This window comes from Talpa europaea (genome assembly GCF_964194135.1).
Source record: "Talpa europaea genome assembly, chromosome: 7".
NCBI classification, from domain to species: Eukaryota; Metazoa; Chordata; class Mammalia; order Eulipotyphla; family Talpidae; genus Talpa; species Talpa europaea.
The window spans coordinates 132487443-132506707 of NC_140074.1; the positions used below are offsets into that span (position 1 = coordinate 132487443).

Here is a 19265-nt window from a genome sequence, read left to right on the forward strand (position 1 = left end):
CCAGGATGGGGGGGGCACCCTTTGAAGGGCCCCCTCCTGCTTCCAGTGTTGCCGGCACCCCCAGCTGATGGGGCCGGAGGAGCTGGGGTCTCAGCCTGGAGCAGCATGACTGTGTCGGGGGCCTATCCTGGCTGAGGTCCAGGGCTCATAGCCAATGGAGCTCTGGGCGGGCCCAGGGAGGGCTGCGGGGAGGGGACCCTGGAGGCTGCTCATTCCCTGTGGCCTGTCCCCCCACAGCTCCCTGCTGGGCACCGTCCACTTCCTGCACCTGGTCTTCCTGCAGGCGCCCCTGCTCCTGGGCATGCTCAGTGCCGTCCTCGGGGTGAGCCGGCCTCAGAGGGGCCATCGTGACACAGCCGGGGACCCCACATCCATCGACGTCTGCTCCTAGAGAAAAACTCAAACAAAAGAGAAGAAACTTGTCAGGAAGTGGTGGTGGTTGCAGTGGTTTGTGAGGCAGTGAGGTTCCCCCTTCCGGAACATTCCCCGAGACCCCAGAACCTACAGCTGTGATTACCAGACCTCAGGACCTTCCTCTGGTCGCCCTCACTCCCCGCCTGCGTCCTACTTCCCGAGGGCTCTGGGGTGACAGAAAATGCGGCAGGAACACTCGAGAACATGCCTCTCCCCTAAGCCCCGTCCCGGGACACACATGATTTCAGCTGGGAGCTGCCTGTGGGGTTAATAGACTTTCCTCTGGGTTCCATGGGGCTCGGGGCTCCGGCCAAAAATAGGTTTCAAGAATCTAGACGCTGTGAGAACAGGGAAACAGGCCCATTCTGGAAGCCCACCTGGGCGTCGCCCTGATGCCACGGAGGCCAGACCCGGCTCCCGGGGAGGAGACCTCAGCAGCCTGCCCCTGCCTCCTGCCGCCCTGGCCTGGGGGGTTGGCATCGCCTCCTCTCCGTGCCCCCTCTCCCTTCCTGCCACTGTCTCCAGGTCCCTGCCTCGTCTGAGGGTCCAGCCGGCGGCTCCTTCCACTTGGGGCACAGGGAGAAACCCGGGGCTGGGGGCTGTGGAGACACCCCCCGTCAGACCCCAGAGCAGAACAGATGCAGCAGCCTGGAGCCCTGTGGCCGGGAGGGAGGATGTGGGCACTCCTGGGGCTCTCGAAGGACCCTGGACCCTGAGCCCACCCGCAGGGACATGAGCTTTTCCTGCGGGCTCCTGGGGCGGGGGGAGCGGGGCACCGGGTAGAGAATAGGCTGGGTGCTTCCCTCCTGGGCCTCCCGGGTCACCCCTGGACAGAGACCTGGGTCAGGAGCAGGGGCTCGGCCAGGCCCCAAGGGACGGTGAGGACATGGGGAGGGGTCCAGGCAGGCCCTGATCCCCCCACTGCTCACTGGACTCTGCCCCACAGACCCCACTTAGCCTGGCCGAGTCCCCACTTGGTGTCTGATCATTAACACACTTAAACCCTCGGGGCTCCAGCCCTAAACCGCCAGGGCTTTGCCTCTTACCCTCGGTCCCGCCCCTCCCGGGCTGACTTCTGTTATGACGGCATTTGGGGGGTTCGGACATTCACGTGGTCTTCCGTAAGTATTTCCCGTGGTTGGTCAAGGGTTTTTTTCTATTTTGAAATCCCCCCATCGCTCACCAAAGCTTCTCTCTTCTTGTCCTTGTTATTTACTTATCCTTTTTGGGCAACATTTCATCATGGTGTACATTTTCTACTTTTAAAGAGCTCAGCGGGCTTGTTTCACAAGTTCCCGCGGCAGCAGTGTCTGTGGTTGGAACCTTGAACAGCAGCTGCACTGCCCCGAAATGTCCAGACTAGGCCCCTTGACACCTGACGGCAGGGACTAGGCCTGCAGGAAGAAACTAGAGAAAATAGAGACCACTGCCTCTTTGCCCTTTAAAAATAAGATACAGAAACAAACTAAATGCCGCAAAACAGACGAGTGGCTCAAGAAGATGGACACGCTGGAATATTACTCAGCCATGAAAAGGATAAACGTATATAATTTTCAGCAACATGGATGAAGCTGCAAGGGATTATGGTCAGTGAAATGTCAGAAGGAAAAAGATAAATATCAAATGGTCTCACATGTAGGGGGATGTAGGGAAACTGAAAAAAGGGTCAGGAAAAGGACAAAGCATGCAGAGACTCTGTGGATCTGAGGCATCCGGCAGGGACGGGGCCCGACGAGGGAGGAAAGAGCGCAGGGGACTGTGGTGACGGGTCCCGGGTGCTGCGGTGGTGGGGAATGAGGGGAACAGCACCTGGGGGAGAAATCAAATATTGTGCAAAAATGAACTGGTCAGAACACACAGCTGAACACACACCCTAAGTGTCCTCGCCTGGCTTCCAGTCACACGATGAGGGGGCTGTGTCGCTGTCACTCTCTGGATGTGTTTTTTTGTTTGTTTGTTTTTAAATATTTTCTTATATCATTTGTGATTTTTTAAAAAGATTTATTTATTTATACATACAAGAACTGGGGTACAGGCCAGAGGTGCAGGAGGGCGAGAACATTCACCAGAGACAGATTGGGGAGCAGAACAGACAGATTGACCGAAATACACTGCTGAGGGGAGCAGCGTGCGAGTCAGGAGAGGTCTGCTGCGCCATGTGAGTAGCTCCCTGGCTGGGATCTAACTCTAACTGCAGTGGCTGCGGACAGCTTCATAGGTGTGTCTTAACCCCTTGTTCCACCAGGGAGGCCCTGTGCCACAGACTTGCACAGCAGTGAACGATGAGGCTGTCTCAGGGTTGAGAGACTGCGCAGGGTGGTCAGGGATTCGGTTAAAGAAATGACAAACAGACACACTTCAAGAGTGAAAATCTGAGTGTAATTTTATTTAAGTTGGTGACCAGTATATATATGTTTTCTAAAGGCATAGGATCGGTTATCAGTGAACTAAACCAGTTGGCTCATAGGTTTACTTATCAATGACAAGGCAGTGATTTATGTCCAGAGTTACATTTGGATCTAGGCACATTCCTAAACAGTCAGACCATTAGTTTTGTCTTTTGTTTTATATAATTACATTTTCTCTTAGCTAACCACTAAATTCATTAATTACTATTAATTATAACAGGTGCACTTATTTTTATGTAATAACACTTTTTCATTAAGGATCGAAGCTAAGGAATTTTAACATATAACAGAGCAATTCTTGAACTAACAATTTTGTTGTTACACAAGGTTTAGTGGTGTTTCATTTGAGTCATCCTTGTTACTAGATATCATATGTTTATTTAATTTAGCAATCAATGACCTTTATAGACAGAGAAAGAGAAAAGATTTTAGAAAGAGAAAAGATTTTAGAGAGACAGTTGTATTAGAATAAAGTTTGTGGGCCTTGAGAAGGTGAGATAAGGTTCCGTGTGGTCAGCATTCCTGTAGTATTCCTGTAGTGGCTCCTTGGGGTCGTTATCTTTCAACAGGCTTCCGTCTTATCTATGTCTTCAGGGGGTTTTGCTGTTCTCCCCCTGCGCTGGTTGCCCAGCCGGACCTAGGGACCGTGGCGAAAGCCATTAACCCTAAAGGTCACTGCAGGGGGAGGTGCAGCAGCCCTGGACATGTTTTCTTTCACAGAAACTATCATAACAGAGGACAAATGAGGGAGGGAGAAAGTGGGCCAGTATGAAAAGAGTGGGCCTCCCAGAGATTCTGCGGGGGGCCCAGCAATAGGAGTCCCACGGGTATAGAATGGAGGCGAGAGGCCCAAGGTGAGCAATGGACGGACGAGAAGGGGTCTCTGTGGCTCAGAGGCCCTCAGCCGGAGAGCTTGGCGGGGCTGACGGGTGGGTGGCCAGTGTGGCTGGCACAGTGTCTGGTGCTTGGCACATACATCAGATCACAGCTACTCTGCCTGCCAAGCCCCGCTCAGTCCTGCACGCGGCTCTGAGCCTGGGGTCCCGGAGCTGCCCTGGCCTGAGGGGGGATCTGGAGCAGACCTCTCATGTCTCCAGGCCTCGAGGACACCCACGAGCCTGGGGGCAGGTGGGCAGTGGGAACAGGAGGGTGTCCAGAAGGCCCCGGGAGCAGAGGGGCAGGTGCCAAGCAGCTGGATTCCCTGAACTGTAAATAGCCCTGCTGCTCCTGAGTCCCCATCAGAGCCCCCGGTCTCGTTCTCCAGCAAGGACAGAGCAAGCAGGTCTGCCCGGCGGCCGACAGACCAGAATGTGACTCAGTTCAGGACCAGCCCGAGCCCCCGTGTCCAGGGAGACCCACACTTTGGACTGAGGTCAGACCCAAGAGATGGTGAATGGGCCCAGCTTCCCCAACGCCGGGCCCCGCCTCAGGAAACCAGGGTTGGCTGAAGACAGGTTTATTCAGGAGCGCCCTTGGGAGAGGGCGGAGCATGCCTGAGAGACACCTCCCTGGCTGGACATGCAGGGGCCTCCTGAGGAGGGAGGCTAACGGGTCTGCACCAGGAGGATTTCAGAGAAATGGGCCGGGCTTTGGGAGCTGCACTCAAGCTCCTGCCCCCTCCAAGGCCACCTCTGCCGGGTCCGCCATGACGCTGTTGGTCATGAGGCTCTGGTTCAGCCCATGAGGTTCTGCTACCGCCATCTTGGTGGGGTCTGTGCTTGTCTGGTTGTCTGTCGCTTTCACTTCAGGAGCAGAGGAAGAGGGAGGGGCTCCTGGTACAGAAAGGAACCAGGGTCAGGGCCAGGAGGAGGAAAGTGGTTGGTGGTAGACAGGCCTCCCCGGATTCCGTGCTGCTCCTTATCCCTGGGGAGACGGGCTGGTCCACCTCTGGACGGCTTCCTGCTGAACAGGGCAGAGATGCAGAGACCCAACAGTGATACAGGGCAGCAGGGGGCACTAAACTGTCCAAGGACACTGCCCAAATAGTTTACCAGTCACTGTCTGAGTTCTTCACCCGCGCACACAATAGCAAGACTCCTCAGGCTTAGGGAACAACAGCAAAGAAATTGATTTAACAAACCAGAAAAAACAAAGAGGTACTGAGGCCAAAAATGTGCTTTATTTTACCCGAAGTCGTGCCCAGTGTTGTCCAGTCCTGAACAAATACAGTGAAAATGGCGTCTTCCTGCCACCGTGGACACGCGGCAGCCAAACTAGAGGCCAGGTTCCCACTCACACACACGACAAAGGCTACAACAGCAGCTGTTTCAGAGGCCGCTGGGAGGCCCAGCACAGCCCCAAACAAGCCACACTCAAACGGTAGCTGCTGAATGGCCCGACAGGAGGCCACGCTCACGCATCTCAGCAAACTCCTGGCTCCGGGACTCCCGTCTGCTCCAGGCCGTCCTCAGCAAGACGCCTGGCTCCCGGGTCTCCTGCCTTCTTTGCCAGGCCTCCCAACACTGCCAGACGACTGCTCCAAAACAACTGCGCAGACAAAACCGCGTGCAACGGTCTCAGCCCCACGGCCCGCAGCCACAAAGCCCACGCGGAGCTGCCAGGCCATCTGCCGCCATCACACCCCACACTCCCAGGGCACCTGGAAAACACGGCCATGCACCTGTGCCCGCCCACCTGAGCACAGGCCCAGGCCTCCTGCCCTGCGCCTGACTCCACACAGTCCAAAGACAGACGAGTTAAATACAGCCATGGAGGGACTGGCCCTCCAGGAGACAGACCTTGTGTCCTTCCAAATTCCACCCGGCAAAGCCACCGGGAAAGTCACCGAGACACAGCTCAGAGCTCTGTGAATCACTCCTGAGCATGACCACAAACATATGAAGCCAAATTCAGTTCCCTGAATCCAGGGATGTAACCAAAGGAAAATGCGTTATCACCAAGTTGCACTTGTGCCAAGAATGAAAAGTTGCTTGGAAAAAAGAAAACCATCGAGTGTGATGTTCACAGGAACAACGCAGGGGAGAGAGATGACAGGAGGATCTCAGTGGAGCAGACACACTTTTTTATAACATCCAACTCCCAGTCTTGACTTGCAAAAGCTCTCAGCAGAAAAGAAGTAAAACTCCCTGGAGCTGCTAGACTATGGGACACCCCAGCTGATGCCACAGCAGGTCCGGCCCAGGGGTGGACACGCAGCCATGTTCTAACCCGGACGCTGGTGCTCTGTGCTCCCAGCACCTGCCTTCTCTGCACAAGGAGGAAACCCTTCAGGGACCTCACAGACCAGCACCGCATCCTCTCCACGGGAGGCCCTCAGAGCTTCAGCTGAAACCAGGAGCAAAGCAGAGCCCGGGAAACGGAGCAACGCTCTGGAAATTCTGCCCCAGGCAGCGAGACGGAGCGCAGAAGCCTTGATGATTATTGGGGGAATGATAAGCTTTAGAGAAAATTTTTAAAAATAAAGTTATTTCTATTTAATGGGGGTGGCCATCGGAGCTCGGGGGTCTCTGCCAGGAAGAAACCATAGACTGATGTTCCGGAACGCCCGTCGCGCCCCTTGGCCAAGGAGAGGAGAGAGTTGAGGGGAAGGAAAGGAGTTTTCATTGTGGACACACTGAGGGGGGCAGGCTTGTGTCCCCAGACCACAGACCTGGGTTCTGGCAGCGGGCTGGGTGTGTGGCCAGCATTGCAGGGGCCTAAGGAAGGGGGAGCTGGGCAAAGGCCAGAACCAGTGTGGCCCTTAGGTTGGGCCTGCTGGTGTTGGCCTGGGAGCTATGAGGTGCTGTTTTCTTGGTCTTTGAAAAGCAAAAAAAAAAAAAAAAAAGGAGGTGTCAAGCCTGGGGGTAAAGGGAGAGACTGTGCCTGGAGGGTTTGGTCACAGTGAGGTGGGAGTTTGGGGTGGGGGGCTGGGACAGGGGGAGGGCAGAGACTCATGGGGCTGGACTTGGGGACAGGGCAGCTCTCAGGCCCCCCTGGGGGCACAGCCCACCCTAAACCTCATTCACAGCCCCACCTCAGCCCAGAGCAGGACACCCCCACCCTAGCTTGGGGTTTGCCCCTCCTTGAGCCTCACCCGCTGCCCCGATTGCCCAGGGCCTGGTCACTCAGAGCAGAGGCCGCTGTGATGATTTCACTGGAAGGAAGGGCCCTTACCCTGGCTGCTCCCCTGGGGGTCCCCCTTCTGTCTCTTGAGCAGCATTTCCCTGATGGGCTGTGGCACCTCTTCTGCCTGACCTGCCTGTCCTGGCTCTAGCGACTTTCCCAGGCTGTCCCACCCTCGGGGGTGCCCCTTCTCCGGAGCCCTGCTCCTCCCCCCACCACCTTTGAGTTATATGTGTATCCTATTTTTTCATTATTATTTTTGATATGTTATTTTTGCTTTTAATTTTGAGAGATTTTTAATATGGCTTCTATTTTTGGGTGGTCATCAAACCCTTGGGTGAAATATTTGCTGTAGAAATGAACTTTTATTTCAAATTCTTCATTGTTGTTCTCAGAATGAGATGTTTTTTGCTCTCCCCTGCCCTGAATTACTGCTCTTCAGAGGGCAGGGACCTGTGGAGACTGGATTCCTGTGGGGGAAGTGGGGAAGGTGTGGGGGCGTCACTCACAGGTCATGAAGCCAACAGCCTCCTGCAGGGAGGGGACCAGCAGCCCAGAAGAAAGGGAGACCTGCAAAGAGGAGGAAGAGGAAGCTTCCAGGTCAGACAGGCAGAGGGTAAAAGCCACTTCTCCTTCCCTGCAGCCCGTCACGGTGGCCTATGCTCAGCATGACCAGGGCCTGGAAGGAAGGGGCAGTGGCACAGGCTTAGGGGGACATGCCCCAGGGCAGGAAGGGGGTCTGCTGAACTTGGGGGTCTAATAGGGGTTTGGGATGGGCTGTTCCTGAGGAGGGGAAAGGCCCTGAATGGTGCATTACCCCCTCAAGGTGAAGGTCCAGTGGGTCTCCTGGCTCCCTTTGCCCACTCCCCCTTCTGCTTTCCCCTCACCCAGCTGTGCGGTCCCCCTCAACGTGGCAGAGACCCTGTCCCCCTCCTGGGCAAAGCTGCCTCTGGGGTCCTTTCCTTCCCCATCTTCAAGAAGGTCTTGATTCTCACACCTGAGGTCAGCGCCCCAGAGAACCTCCCTCTGCCCTAATATGTCAAGAGGGAAGAGCCTGCAGATGTGGAGACAGTGATGAGGGTGAAACTGAAAGGAGAGTCTCTGGGTCCCTGGACTCTGAAGCAGACTCAGGGTCCCTCCTGTGCTGGCCTCAAGGGCTTGAAGGGACGGCGCCTGTCAGCAGGGATGGGAGAGCAGCTGGCGTGTCTGCTCCCAGCCCTGCTCCTGCTCGTGGCCCCAGGTGAGGGGGCTGGGCCTGGGATGGAGGCTGCGGGGCTGGGGCAGGACACAGGGTCTGTGAGGGGGGACGCGCCAGGGGACAGGGCAGGGCCATCCTCCCTGCAGACTCTCCCTCCCTGAGGAGGACCCAGGGTCTCTCACAGGCCCTGCTGTGCTGGGACAGAGGGCACCGGCCAGCAGAGGCGCCCCGAGGGCAGAGCCTGCTCCTGGCTGGGGGCCCAGGGTGAGGGGTCCCGAGGGCCCAGGCCTGCCCTCTCCTCAGGAGCAGGTCTCAGTGCAGGGCAGGCCTGTCAAGGAGGCCCAGGCTCTGAGGGCTGAAGGGGCTCCCGGACCTCAGCCCACAGGAGCTGGAGCCCAGGGGGGCACAGGCAGGGGAGTAGCAGCCCAGGCTCTGGGGAGGCTCAGGGCACTTGTGGCGCCCGAGTTTCTGCTCTGGTGGCGCCAAAGCCCAGAGCTGGTCCATGGGGTGAGGGCAGCAAGCCAGGCTCCTGGGGTCAGTGGGGCTGGGGCTGGGAGCCGGGGGGAGAGGGGAAGTTGTTGGTGGGGTGAGACATCAGGAGTGTCTATTTCTGGGTGGTGTCATGGCCCTGGGGGAGCCGCTGGATGCTCAAACAGATAGAATGGGGGGGGCATGCCCACAAGCCTCTGCTACTTCTCATCCTCCCTGGGCCCCCTGAGGACCCGTAACCCCAACTCTTGGGCAGAAAGCAGAGTCTCTTCTAGAAAGAGGCAGCAATGGGGAACAAAATGATTATTCATTTATTTATTTATCCACAAACTCGATCATCACTTATGTGGGAGAAAAGACTCTGAAAGCAGAAATGTTTGCCAAATATTTACAGACAAACCTTTTAATGGGGTCACTTTGAGTTAGTGTAGGTAAAGGGGCTGCATTTTGCATTATTCTGGAGCTGCCATCACAAATACAAAAAACTGAGGGGTTTTTGTCATGGAGTGGTTTTAGGATCATACTACAGATTTTGTGTTATTCAACCTTTCTGTCCCTAAAATTGCATCATGTGTGTTTACAAGTCTGACTTGTGTCTGCGGTGGCTCTTCCCGGGTCTGTAACACACCTGCGTGTTGTCAGGATGGAGCTTGTTTTCCTTGGGTTGTTCAATGTTTCTTTTTGGCTCACAGGGACGTCACTGAAATACACGTGCAAATCTCGCTGTTGAATTCAATTATGGACTCAAATAGTTTTAATTTAAATCTTTCTTCCAACTGTTGTCATTTTTTATTTTAACAAGCATAAGTTTGATGTTTTTCCTTCTCTCATGTTTGGTCTTAGCTCCAGAAGCATCTGACAGTAACACTGAGAACTCGTATGTGGTTCATAGTTTCTGCTGGAGTGACTGTAGTACGTCCTTGCTCAGCACAACTTGGCTTTGGGCTTATTATATACCTACAGGTTATTTTAGTTGTGGAAAATAATGCATGTGCAAAAAGTGCATGGAACACCAATGTCCATGATCAGCAATGTAGGAGCGCCCAGTTTCCACGATGACCTGGCATGTGACGTGTGTGATCACTGACCTTCCAGGAAAGGAGGTTCTGTGTCGTCACTAAGGCTTTAAAACCTGAGGGCGTGGGGCCTGCTCTGTGGCCTGGGCCAGGAGGGTGACCTGGGGGTTTCCCTGGGGCCAGAGGCGCTCCCTGCTCCCCTGAGAAGGTGAGGAGGTGACTGGATCAGGCCCGAGAGCTGGTCCTGACACGCGTCTGTCGGTCGCGGTGCCCTTGGGCGAGGGCTGGGCATGGGGCAGACACAGGAGCCTGTTGTCCAGGGGCCCACCTGGGAGAGGAGACGCCTGGTCCTCGATGCCCCCTGTGAGCCCCCCGGCTCAGTAACCATGAGGCTATTATTGATGAGGAGGGTCACAAGGAAGGACAGAGTGGGAGCCCACTCAGGGGTTGAGTAAAAATTTAAAGAGTTTCAGTGAAGAGCTACAAAAAACAAAGGCGAGCACTATGGCCTGTGTCCATCTTCACGGGGCTATGTGAACCCCAAAAAGCTGACTTCGCCAGCATCAAGGGCTGCTCAAGAGGCCTGAGCCTGCTGAGGATTTCTCATCAGACCCGGCGGGGCTGAGAGGACAATCCAGGAGTGGGGTTGAGGGCGCGGGTCCAGGCCTGCTCCGGGGCTGCCCTAAGGGGCTGGGCCCATCCTGTGGGCATGTCTGTCTGCCGGTCAGTCCTGGCGGTTGGTCAGGGAGGGCTGGGAGCACTGGCGGCAGCTGTGAGATGCTCGTGGCCACCCGGCCTCGTCCACCCCAGGCCATGGCGCGTCGCAGCTGTACTCACGCCCGGGAGCGCGGGTCAGAGGCTGCACCCCTGGGCAGGGCTCCCTGGGGCTCCGTAACTGGAGATTTTTGAGCAGGTCCCATTTAGTTGTGTCCGTTACCCTGAGTCCTTCAAGCAAAAGCCTGGACTGAACCACCAAGCACCTGGGGTCCTCGATGCGCGGGGACAAAAGAGGACAAGGAGGCACGTCAGGGTCTCATGCTTGAGTCATTCGACTGGGGGTAACAACATCTGCCAACACGGGCAGGCTTGAAGGGGCAGCTATGTCACGCCTGACCCTGCTCCTCTCACAAGCCCTCCTGGCTAGGAGCTTGCGATGGGAACTGGCAAAATTTAATGGAGAAAGTGGCTCCTCTGTGTCCTGGACCCGCAGCTCACGTGTCCACTGAGAGTCACCATTGGTGTCATCAAAGGGGCCCCACAGGGGGTTCCCAGGGAACCATTAGGAGCAGCGACCATACCAGGGGATGCGAGAGCTTCAACTGCACCTCCTGAGTCTTCATGCAAGGCCAGGCACAGGCCTCTGGGGAGAAGGTCCTCTGGGATTTGCTCCCACCAGCCTGACTAACATGGGCACAGCTGCAAAGGGAAATTGCTGGAATACAAAGGTTACCTGACCGTGTATGTGGCAGGAGGGAATCTGGGGGCTGTTACTGCTCAGGGCCAGCCTCTCTGTGTCTCTGACTCTGAGCTGTGTCTCAGGTGCTGTTCCCGGGGCTTTGCCCAGTGGGATGTAGAAGGACACAGGCCTCTCTCCTGGGGGTCATTCCCTCCATGGCTTCATCCACCTCCCCGCCCTGGGGCTGAGGCGGCAGGCACAGGGCAGGGGCTGGGCCTGTGCGCAGGTGGGCTCACAGGGGCATGGACGTGTGTTTTCCAGGCTCCTCTGCCGTCACGGGTCCAGGCGCAGTGAAGTGCTGGGAGCGGGGCTCGCTGACCGTGTGGTGTGACTATGACCCAGGCTACGAGACCCACAGGAAGTGGTGGTGTCGAGGGGCTGCCTGGGGCAGCTGCAAGACCCTTGTTAGAACCACTGGCTCGCAGCAGGAGGTGAAGAATGGCCGCGTGTCCATCAGGGACCACCAGAAGAACCGCACGATCACCGTGACCATGGAGGCGCTCACGCTGGGCGATGCGGACACTTACTGGTGTGGGGTTGAGAGAGAAGGACTTATTGACCATGGGGACAGAGTTGAAGTGACCGTTGACCCAGGTGAGCACCTGTGCATGTGGCTGTGTCTCTGTGGTGCCTGCTCTGTCCTGGTCCCTCAGGTGCTCCCAGGGGTCACTGTCACTCAGGGTGACCTTCACAGAGGGGGGAGCCTCACCCGGGGGTGCTCGGAGGGGGGCTTCCCCCGGATGCTCAAGGCTCCAGGTTTCTCCTGATGGGAGGATCCTTGTGGCTCACTGTCCCCCTCTGCCCGGCTCAGCCCCTCCGTCCATGGTCACAGAGGTCAGATGATGGACCTTGTTGAGCGCATGGGCAAAGGACCCCCTTCTCATGAGACTGAGACCCCCAAGTCCTTCTGTGCTTTCTTTGGACCGTCCTGCTCTTTCTGGAGATGAAGCTGGGACCTCAAGTGACTATTTCCACTTCAATTTCCACGTCTGCTCTCAGCGGGAAGGGCCCAGCTCAGTCAGGGGCTTGGCTGATTCCCGAGACCCGGAAACGCCCCCAGAGTCAAGGGGCTGCTCCCCTGGGGCCTGACATGCGCCTGCCCCTTTCAGCACCTGGGCTCTTGGATGTTTTTCCCTGAGTCCTTCTAGAATGCAGACAGCCTGGGAAAGGCAGCTCAGGGACGCCTACCTGCTTGTCTTGGGGATCCATCCCGTGACCTCCCCGGGGTACCTTGGCAAAGGGGGGGGCACCAACCCTGGGGCCTGGAGGCACCTCACTGTGCGGAGCAGCCGTTCACGCCCTGTGGAGTCCTGACCTCGTCCTGGGAAGGGCCGACGTCACAGAAGTTCACCCCTTGCCCAGTGTGAGGGTCTCCCTGGACATGGTGGGCTGGACCGGTCCTGACCTGAGTCACAGGCTGGTTGTCAGTGCCGGGCAGCCCTGCTCTGCTCCATCCTTGCTGGAGGACAATACGTGCGGCTCTGGTTGGGACTCAGGAGCTGCAGGGCTGTTTAAGGTTCAGGGACTCCAGCTGCCTGGCCCTGAGCACCTGCCCCTCTGCTCCCGGGGCCTGCGGGACGCCCTCCTGCTCCCACTGCCCACCTGCCGCCAGGCTCGTGAATCTACTGGGGGCCTGAAGGTCTGAGAGGTTCAGCTCTAGGCCCCCCAGACCCTAGGGACCCCCAGCCTCACAGCAGCATACAGGGCTGGGGCAGGCTGGCAGGCAGAGTGTACGTATCTGATTTTGTGCCAAGCAGCCACTGCAGTGTCCACCACCACCACCGTGACCAATGCCACCACCAACACCACCACTGCCACCATCACCACACCCACAGTACCAGTCACCCCAGAAGAGGACAAAGGCTCTCAGACTGTACCCGACAGCAGGTAAGCCAGCTCATATGCCGCTGTGTCCTGTGCCCGCTGCACCCACTCTCCTCCTGGGGGACACTCATAGCCCCAGTCCCGGCCGGCACTTGTCTCTGGACCCTCTGAGGGGGAGGCTGAGGGGCTTCCCATTCTCTCCCAGCTCGGGGCCCAGAGCCTGAACCAGGTGGGCAGGATGGCTCCTATTGGGGGTCAGAGGCAGGTGTGTCCACGCCCCTCTTCTGCTTCTGGAGTTGGGGCACCCCGGGCATCCCCCGGCATGTGGCCCCTACATCCTGCTCCCGGGGCCTCTCCCTGCGGGTCCCTGGGCCTCTTTCCCTCTTCAGGACCCGTCACTGGACAGGGGCCCACCCAGAGCAACCACCTCACCTTGATGACACCTGCAAGGGTCTCCTGTCCAGGAGGACAGGAGTGTTCCCTCTGTGGGGAACACTATTCCACCAGTGCTGGGGCAGGCCTGGGACCCACTTGTGGAGCCCGATGCTGTATTTGTCTTGGGTTCCAGACCCCCTGGGACTGCCTGGGGCGGGGGGATGGGGTCCTTCTCTCCTCTCTGCCTTTTCTTAACCCTCTCCGAGGGCACCCAAGACTGGGGCGTCCCACGCTGGACACCACAGGCCTGGAGGTCAAAAGGGGGTGTCCTCCATGCAGCCAATGGGTGGGAGGCCCAAGGGGGAAGTTGGGGTGCATGAGGTCCCCTCTGTGTTTCCAGGGCCTTCGTCACGGAGATCCTCCTCCCCCTGGTGGCGGCCGTGCTGGTGCTGGTCCTGATGGCGGCCTCGCTCCTGGCCTGGAGGCTGGTGAGGCGGCAGAGGAAAGGTGAGAGGCCGGGCCGGGCTCAGGGATGGGGCCAAGGTTGCACTGCCCTCCGGGACCAGTTGGACAGGTGACCCCCAGGCCTGGAAGGGGCGTGTCCCACGGGCCACCTGCAGGGCGGGCTGCGGGGCTGGGGGGAGACATGGACCTGCGAGGTCCGGGGGGCGGGTGCCCCTGTCTGCTGCTCACCCCCAGCTAACTCTGCTCTCTTCCCTGCCCCCGTCCCTGGCTTGGCTCTGGGGCAGAGGCGGCGAGGGCCTTAGGCAGAGCCCAGCTGCGGGCCAGGACTCGTGGGCACAGCAGACGTGGTTGCCGAGGACGCGCTGAGCCCGCACGGGGCGGGGAGGGAGGAGGAGAACCCCCAGACACATGCACACTCGTGACCCTGCACACGCGACTGCGCACACCACACGGGCACACGGCGTCTCCACGCTGCTCCCGCTGCCCGGCCCCTTCTGCCCCGGACGTGTCCCGAGACCGCGGCCCCTTAGGGATCCTCCTCGGGGCCGGCGCTGGGCACGAGCTCTGGCCTCAGCCAACCCTTTCCCGCGGGCTCCGTCCACATTCTCTCACCCACCCCCCGACTCCTCCGGGCCGGGCCTGAGCTGTCTCGGGACCCCGCGGCCGCCCTCCCCGGGCTCTGCTGGTCTGGGCGGAGGAGCCGGGTCTTCCTCGTCACTGTCCCCCCGGACGCGCAGGCCGGGGCCCCGGCTCTGAGCACCCCTGAGCCCGGGGGGTCCCTAGACTTCCGCAAGGAGAAGCAGAAAGAGGCTTCTCTGTGGTCCGTGAAGCAGGAGGCTGGGGTGGGTGGCAGGGGTGCGGCTAGGAAGACATGGGAGCCCGCGGGGCACCGGGAAGCTGGTCCAGAACCCAAGACCCCACTGGCAGGTCTCCCGCAGGGCAGGTGGGGCCGCCTGTGTCCCAACAACTGTGCCCCCGGCCCCCGTGTCTCCTGCGCTGGCACAGCCACACCAGGGCGCCCTCCCTGCAGCCACCACCCCGGGGACCCCCCAGGACCTTTGGGACGTCAGTGACAGGACAGACAAACCCAGAGCAGCCCCGGGTGGGGTGGGGAGGGCTGAGGCGGCCAGTAGCAGCGCAGGCAGCTCAGGAGTCCGTGGAGATCCGAGTGGGAACTGGGGGACATTGAGGGACTGGGGGTTCAGGGCAGGGCTGCCTGGGCTGAGGGGAAGGGAAGGAACCCAGGGCAGCTGGCAGGGCCCCCTGAGACTGAGGCGGGTTCTGTGATGTGGCCGCGGCTGGGCCGAGGGTCCTCACTCTCCAGGGGGAGAAGCGGGGAGCCGCACGGGGGAGGTGACGATGCCGCGTGTGCTGGTTCAGCAGGGCCGGGGCCTCTCTGAGCAGGACCCGGCTCACCCTTTGCTCCTGTTTGTCTCCCCAAACCCGGGCCTGTGAGTCTCACATGGGTTTCCTGATTCCTACTGTCTTTGTCTTGCAGCTTCCAGGAATTCCTCAGGGCAGGTGAGAGCCCCGAGGCCAGACCCGGACACCAGCCAGCCCCACCCAAGCACCGAGGCCCAAACTAGCAGGCCCCCCAGGGCCCAGGTGTCCTGTACCCCTGGCCCAGTGCAGGGCCTGGCAGGGCTTGCGTCTGGGAGGGGCCCTGGAAACAGCCAGGGGCAGGAAGGCTGGGAGGGGCAGGTGTGGGGACTGGAAGGGGGTGCTGGAGGGAGCCTGCAGAGGGCACCAGGGAGGCAGAGAGGCTGGTGTCCCTCCAGAGGAAAAGGAACCTGTCCTTCCTGTCCAGGCCCCAGAGAGCGAAGTTTGCTACTCCAGCCTGGCCCTGCATTGCACAGGTGCTGCGGGGAAGAAGGCTTCCGCCAGGCCCTTGTCTGCCGCCCAGGTGGAGGTGGAGTACATCACTGCGGGGTGTGCTGCGGGCTGGGGAGCTGGGGAGCTGGGGTCCCCTGCTGGGGCCACCCCTGTGAGGATGGGCTTTCTCACACCCTCGTAGGCCCAGAGGAGGGGGAGCAAAGCCACAGCCATTGAAGCACTTCTCTCGGAAGCCCACCCCTCACCCCTTCTTGCTTTGGGGCGTTGGCTGTGTCCTCGCTGGGGCTCAGCACTGGGAACTCAGAGGCCCTTAAAACACGTGCATGTGCCTGGCAGGGGAGACCCACATGGCCGAGTGACCTGGGCCCATGGTGTGGGGCTGAGGGGTGTCCTCTCTGGGGGAGCTCAGGGCCCCTGCAGAGGGCAGGGCAGGGGAGCTGGAGAGCCTGGGGTGGGCTTCAGAGCCCGGTAGGGTCAGTCTCGTCTCGTGAAGCCTCCCCTTCGTGCCAGCGCCGCCTCCTGCCGGCTGACACTCGCCGTCTTTATCTCAGGGACCATCTCAGAGTCCATCTCAGAAGGAGGACGTTACCTACGCAGCCCTGTCTCTGGGTGTCCTGGGTCAGGAGCCCACCTATGGCAACACGGAGCAGCTCGTCACCCACATTCCCCGCAGCAGCCAGGAGGAGCCCGTGGAATACGGCACCGTCAGGAGGCACTGAGCCGGCTGAGCCCCTGCTGACCCAGCTTGGCCCAGAGCTTGGGCTTGAGGGACGGGGACCTTCTGCCGGCACCTCCCTGATCTGCCAATACTTCATTTCCCCCAGCGAGGACCAAGCCCTGCGGGAACGGATGGACAGTCGTGTCTGTCTGTCCGCTGCTCCCGGGTCTGTCTGAGATGCTGCAGCGGAGGCTGCTGTGCCTTAGCGGGCGCCTGTCCCCCTGGAGCAAGCCCGGCACGTGGCTGTGCCAGCGCATGGTGATGCCGAATGAGGAACAGGCTCTGCACTGAGGCCCCGTGTCCTGGTTCCCTGGCGTCCCGGCAGGAGCCGCCCTGCTCTGGGCTTCCCTGCCCCGAGCCCGTGGTCAGGTCCTGGCACAGCAGGACCCTAAGCCGTGGCCTGGTGCTGAGCCCCTAAGCACACCCTTGTCCTTAGGGGCTGGCGGCAAGAGGGGCTGGGGGTTCTCTGAGAGAAAGAGCAGAGAGAGAGGCTGTTCACATGTTTTCAGTTATTTAGTTGCATCAAATATTCAGACTTGTGAGAACAACAGCAACTCTATTTAAATACTCCAAGCATGTGATGGATGAAGGAAATGCTTCCAGCACTTCCCAGCCCCCAGCCCACCCTCCAGGAATATTCTAGGGGTTCCTCAGGCTCATGTAGGTCAGCCTCCAACTCCGAGGACCAGCTGAAGCACAAGCGCATCCGAGGCTGTGATAACTGGCATGTGACTTTCACAACAGGGAATTTCATAAGAGGTTTCATTGCCCCCCACCCTCCCCTCCCGAGGAAGAAGATATTCCACTTAGCAAGTCAGAGCTGGGTGTTCACACAGGGGGATAAACACAGGGTGCCTCGAGGGTTAGGGAGGCCCAGGGTGCTCAAGGGACACAGGACTTCAAAGGAAAAAGGAGGGAGGCTGAGGAAAGGACACAGGTGATTAAGTGAAGGAGATGCTCCTGATCCCCGGGGCTCTGTGGGCGGCCCCTCCCCCATCACGGGTCTGCTTTGAGCAGTGAACAGGATCACACAGACACACAGAATCCGGCTGTTTCTCTTTAAGTCCCATGCAAACTCGGGGGATGGAGAGAACTCCTGGCAAAGGCTCCCCTTGCTGCTTTGAGGCCCGGCAGGGCACAGGAGGAGAGTCTTACCTTGTGCAGGACGCACTCGTAGAAGTCAGGGCCAGCTCCCCCCTGATAGGAGTCGAGTCTCTGCAGGTCCATGCCCAGCTTGGAGGCCCCTGCTCCTTGCTCTCCAGAGCTCTGCATCAGCATGGGTTGCAGTCCCAGCTCCCCTGGGCGCAGGAGGGGGGCGCGGGGGGGCAGGGCGGTGGTGGGGGAGGGGCTGTTGGGGGGGAGGGGTGCAGTGGCAGGGGTTGGAGGTAGGGGCTGGATTCTGAGCCCCCTGGCCAGGCTGCACCCGGGTTCAGCACTGGACAGCTCCCGCGGGTCCAGGACAGAGGACCCTGCTCTCCTTCCACATTCAAGGGAACCTGCCCCAATCCCCTTTGGGTTTCTCTCTCATCACCTCCTGTCATGTCTGCTCCCACACGCGCACTGACACCTGAGGAGAACAGTGTGTGTTTCTCCACTGCAGGGTATGAGGATGCGCGGATGGGAAACAGGAGCTGGGCTGTGAGTTTAATGGGGAGAAAACACAGAGCTGTAAGGATGCACAGAAATGGGGAGCAGGGGAGGAAGGGAGGCTGGAGGCCCCTGGACTTGCACTTGGGGAGAACACAGCAGTCAGGGCCCTGCCCAGCCTCCTGGAGAAACAGCTCACCCCAAACCTCCTCCATGTCAACCTCCACACCAGCACCCACCCTGCCAGAGCAGGAGACCCCCTTCCTGCCCTGGGGCATGTCCCCTGAGCCTGACACCTGCCCCTCCCTCCCAGGCCCTGGTCACTCTGAGCAGAGGTCACCATAATGGGCTACAGGGAAGGAGAAGTGGCTTTTACCCTCAGCCTATCTGACCTGGAAGCTTCCTCTTCCTGCTCTTTGCAGGTCTCCCCTTCTTCTGGGCAGCTGGTCCCATCCCTGCAGGAGGCTGTTGGCTTCATGACCTGGGAGTGACCTCCCCACATCTCCCCCTGTTCCCTTCTCTGCCCCTCCCCTCCCGACCCCCCTGTTTGCTGCGTCCTCTCCTTGCTTGGACCCTCCTGGCATCTCGTGGCACCTGCCCTCCATGCCCTTCCCTCCGTCTCCAACTCACCCCACAGACGACTCTCACACACACCCCTGCTGTCCCCCATTTCCAGGCCAGCTCTGGTCTCACTGCCAGTGCCTCCGTCCCAGGCAGGGGCAGAGAAGGGGGCGTCAGTAGAAAACAGCAGCTGGACTGTCCACTCGCTCTGGTCCTTTCCTTGTCCCCCTGCTCTGTTCAATGCAGAATCCTCAGGGGCTGCCGCCCATTCTGTGGGTCCCTCATAGTGGTCAGTGGGAGCCGCCAGTGGACATGGGTCCCATCGTACCTGGGGCCATGGCATGAACTTGCTGAAGGAAGCTGACCTGTTTCACAGCTCAAGGCTCAGAGGTCTGCCACCTCCATGCGGGCTCATTCTCTGTTACACCTGGAACCTGGATGATGACCCTGACTCTGACAAATATAGAGCAGGACCCACAAGGACAGAGTCATGGAGATGAAGAGCAGGATTCAAGGAAGGGGAGAGCAAAAAAGTCGGCATTTTGAGAACAACCATGGAGAATTTCACATAAAAATTAATTTCTACAGGGCCTCCCTGGCGGCGCAGGCAGTTGAGGGCAGCGCTATGAAGCTGTCCGCAGCCTCTGCAGCGCCGGTTTGATCCCCACCGGCTGCGGAGCAACACACATGGCGCAGCAGACCTCTCCTGTCTCCCCGCTGCCCCCCTCAGCAGTGTGTTTCAGTAGATCTGCCTGTTCTGTTCTGTCTCTGGTGAATCCTCTCACCATCCTGCACCTCTGGCCTATCCCCCGTTTCTTGAATAAATAAATAAATCTTAAAAAAAATTAATTTCTACACC

General features: G+C 59.0%; 1 protein-coding gene across 1 annotated transcript; it reads left to right on the forward strand.

Moving 5' to 3' along the window:
• Nucleotides 1-11285: 11285 nt before the first annotated feature.
• On the forward strand, nucleotides 11286-16259 carry LOC311173977 (CMRF35-like molecule 1; the record flags this gene model as incomplete). The annotated part of the gene is made up of 5 exons (XM_084238062.1): nucleotides 11286-11637; nucleotides 12801-12930; nucleotides 13643-13730; nucleotides 14238-14549; nucleotides 16092-16259. The coding sequence occupies 5 exons, from the start codon at nucleotides 11286-11288 to the stop codon at nucleotides 16257-16259; spliced, it is 1050 nt and encodes a 349-aa protein (XP_084094188.1).
• Between the last annotated feature and the right edge of the window lie 3006 nt (nucleotides 16260-19265).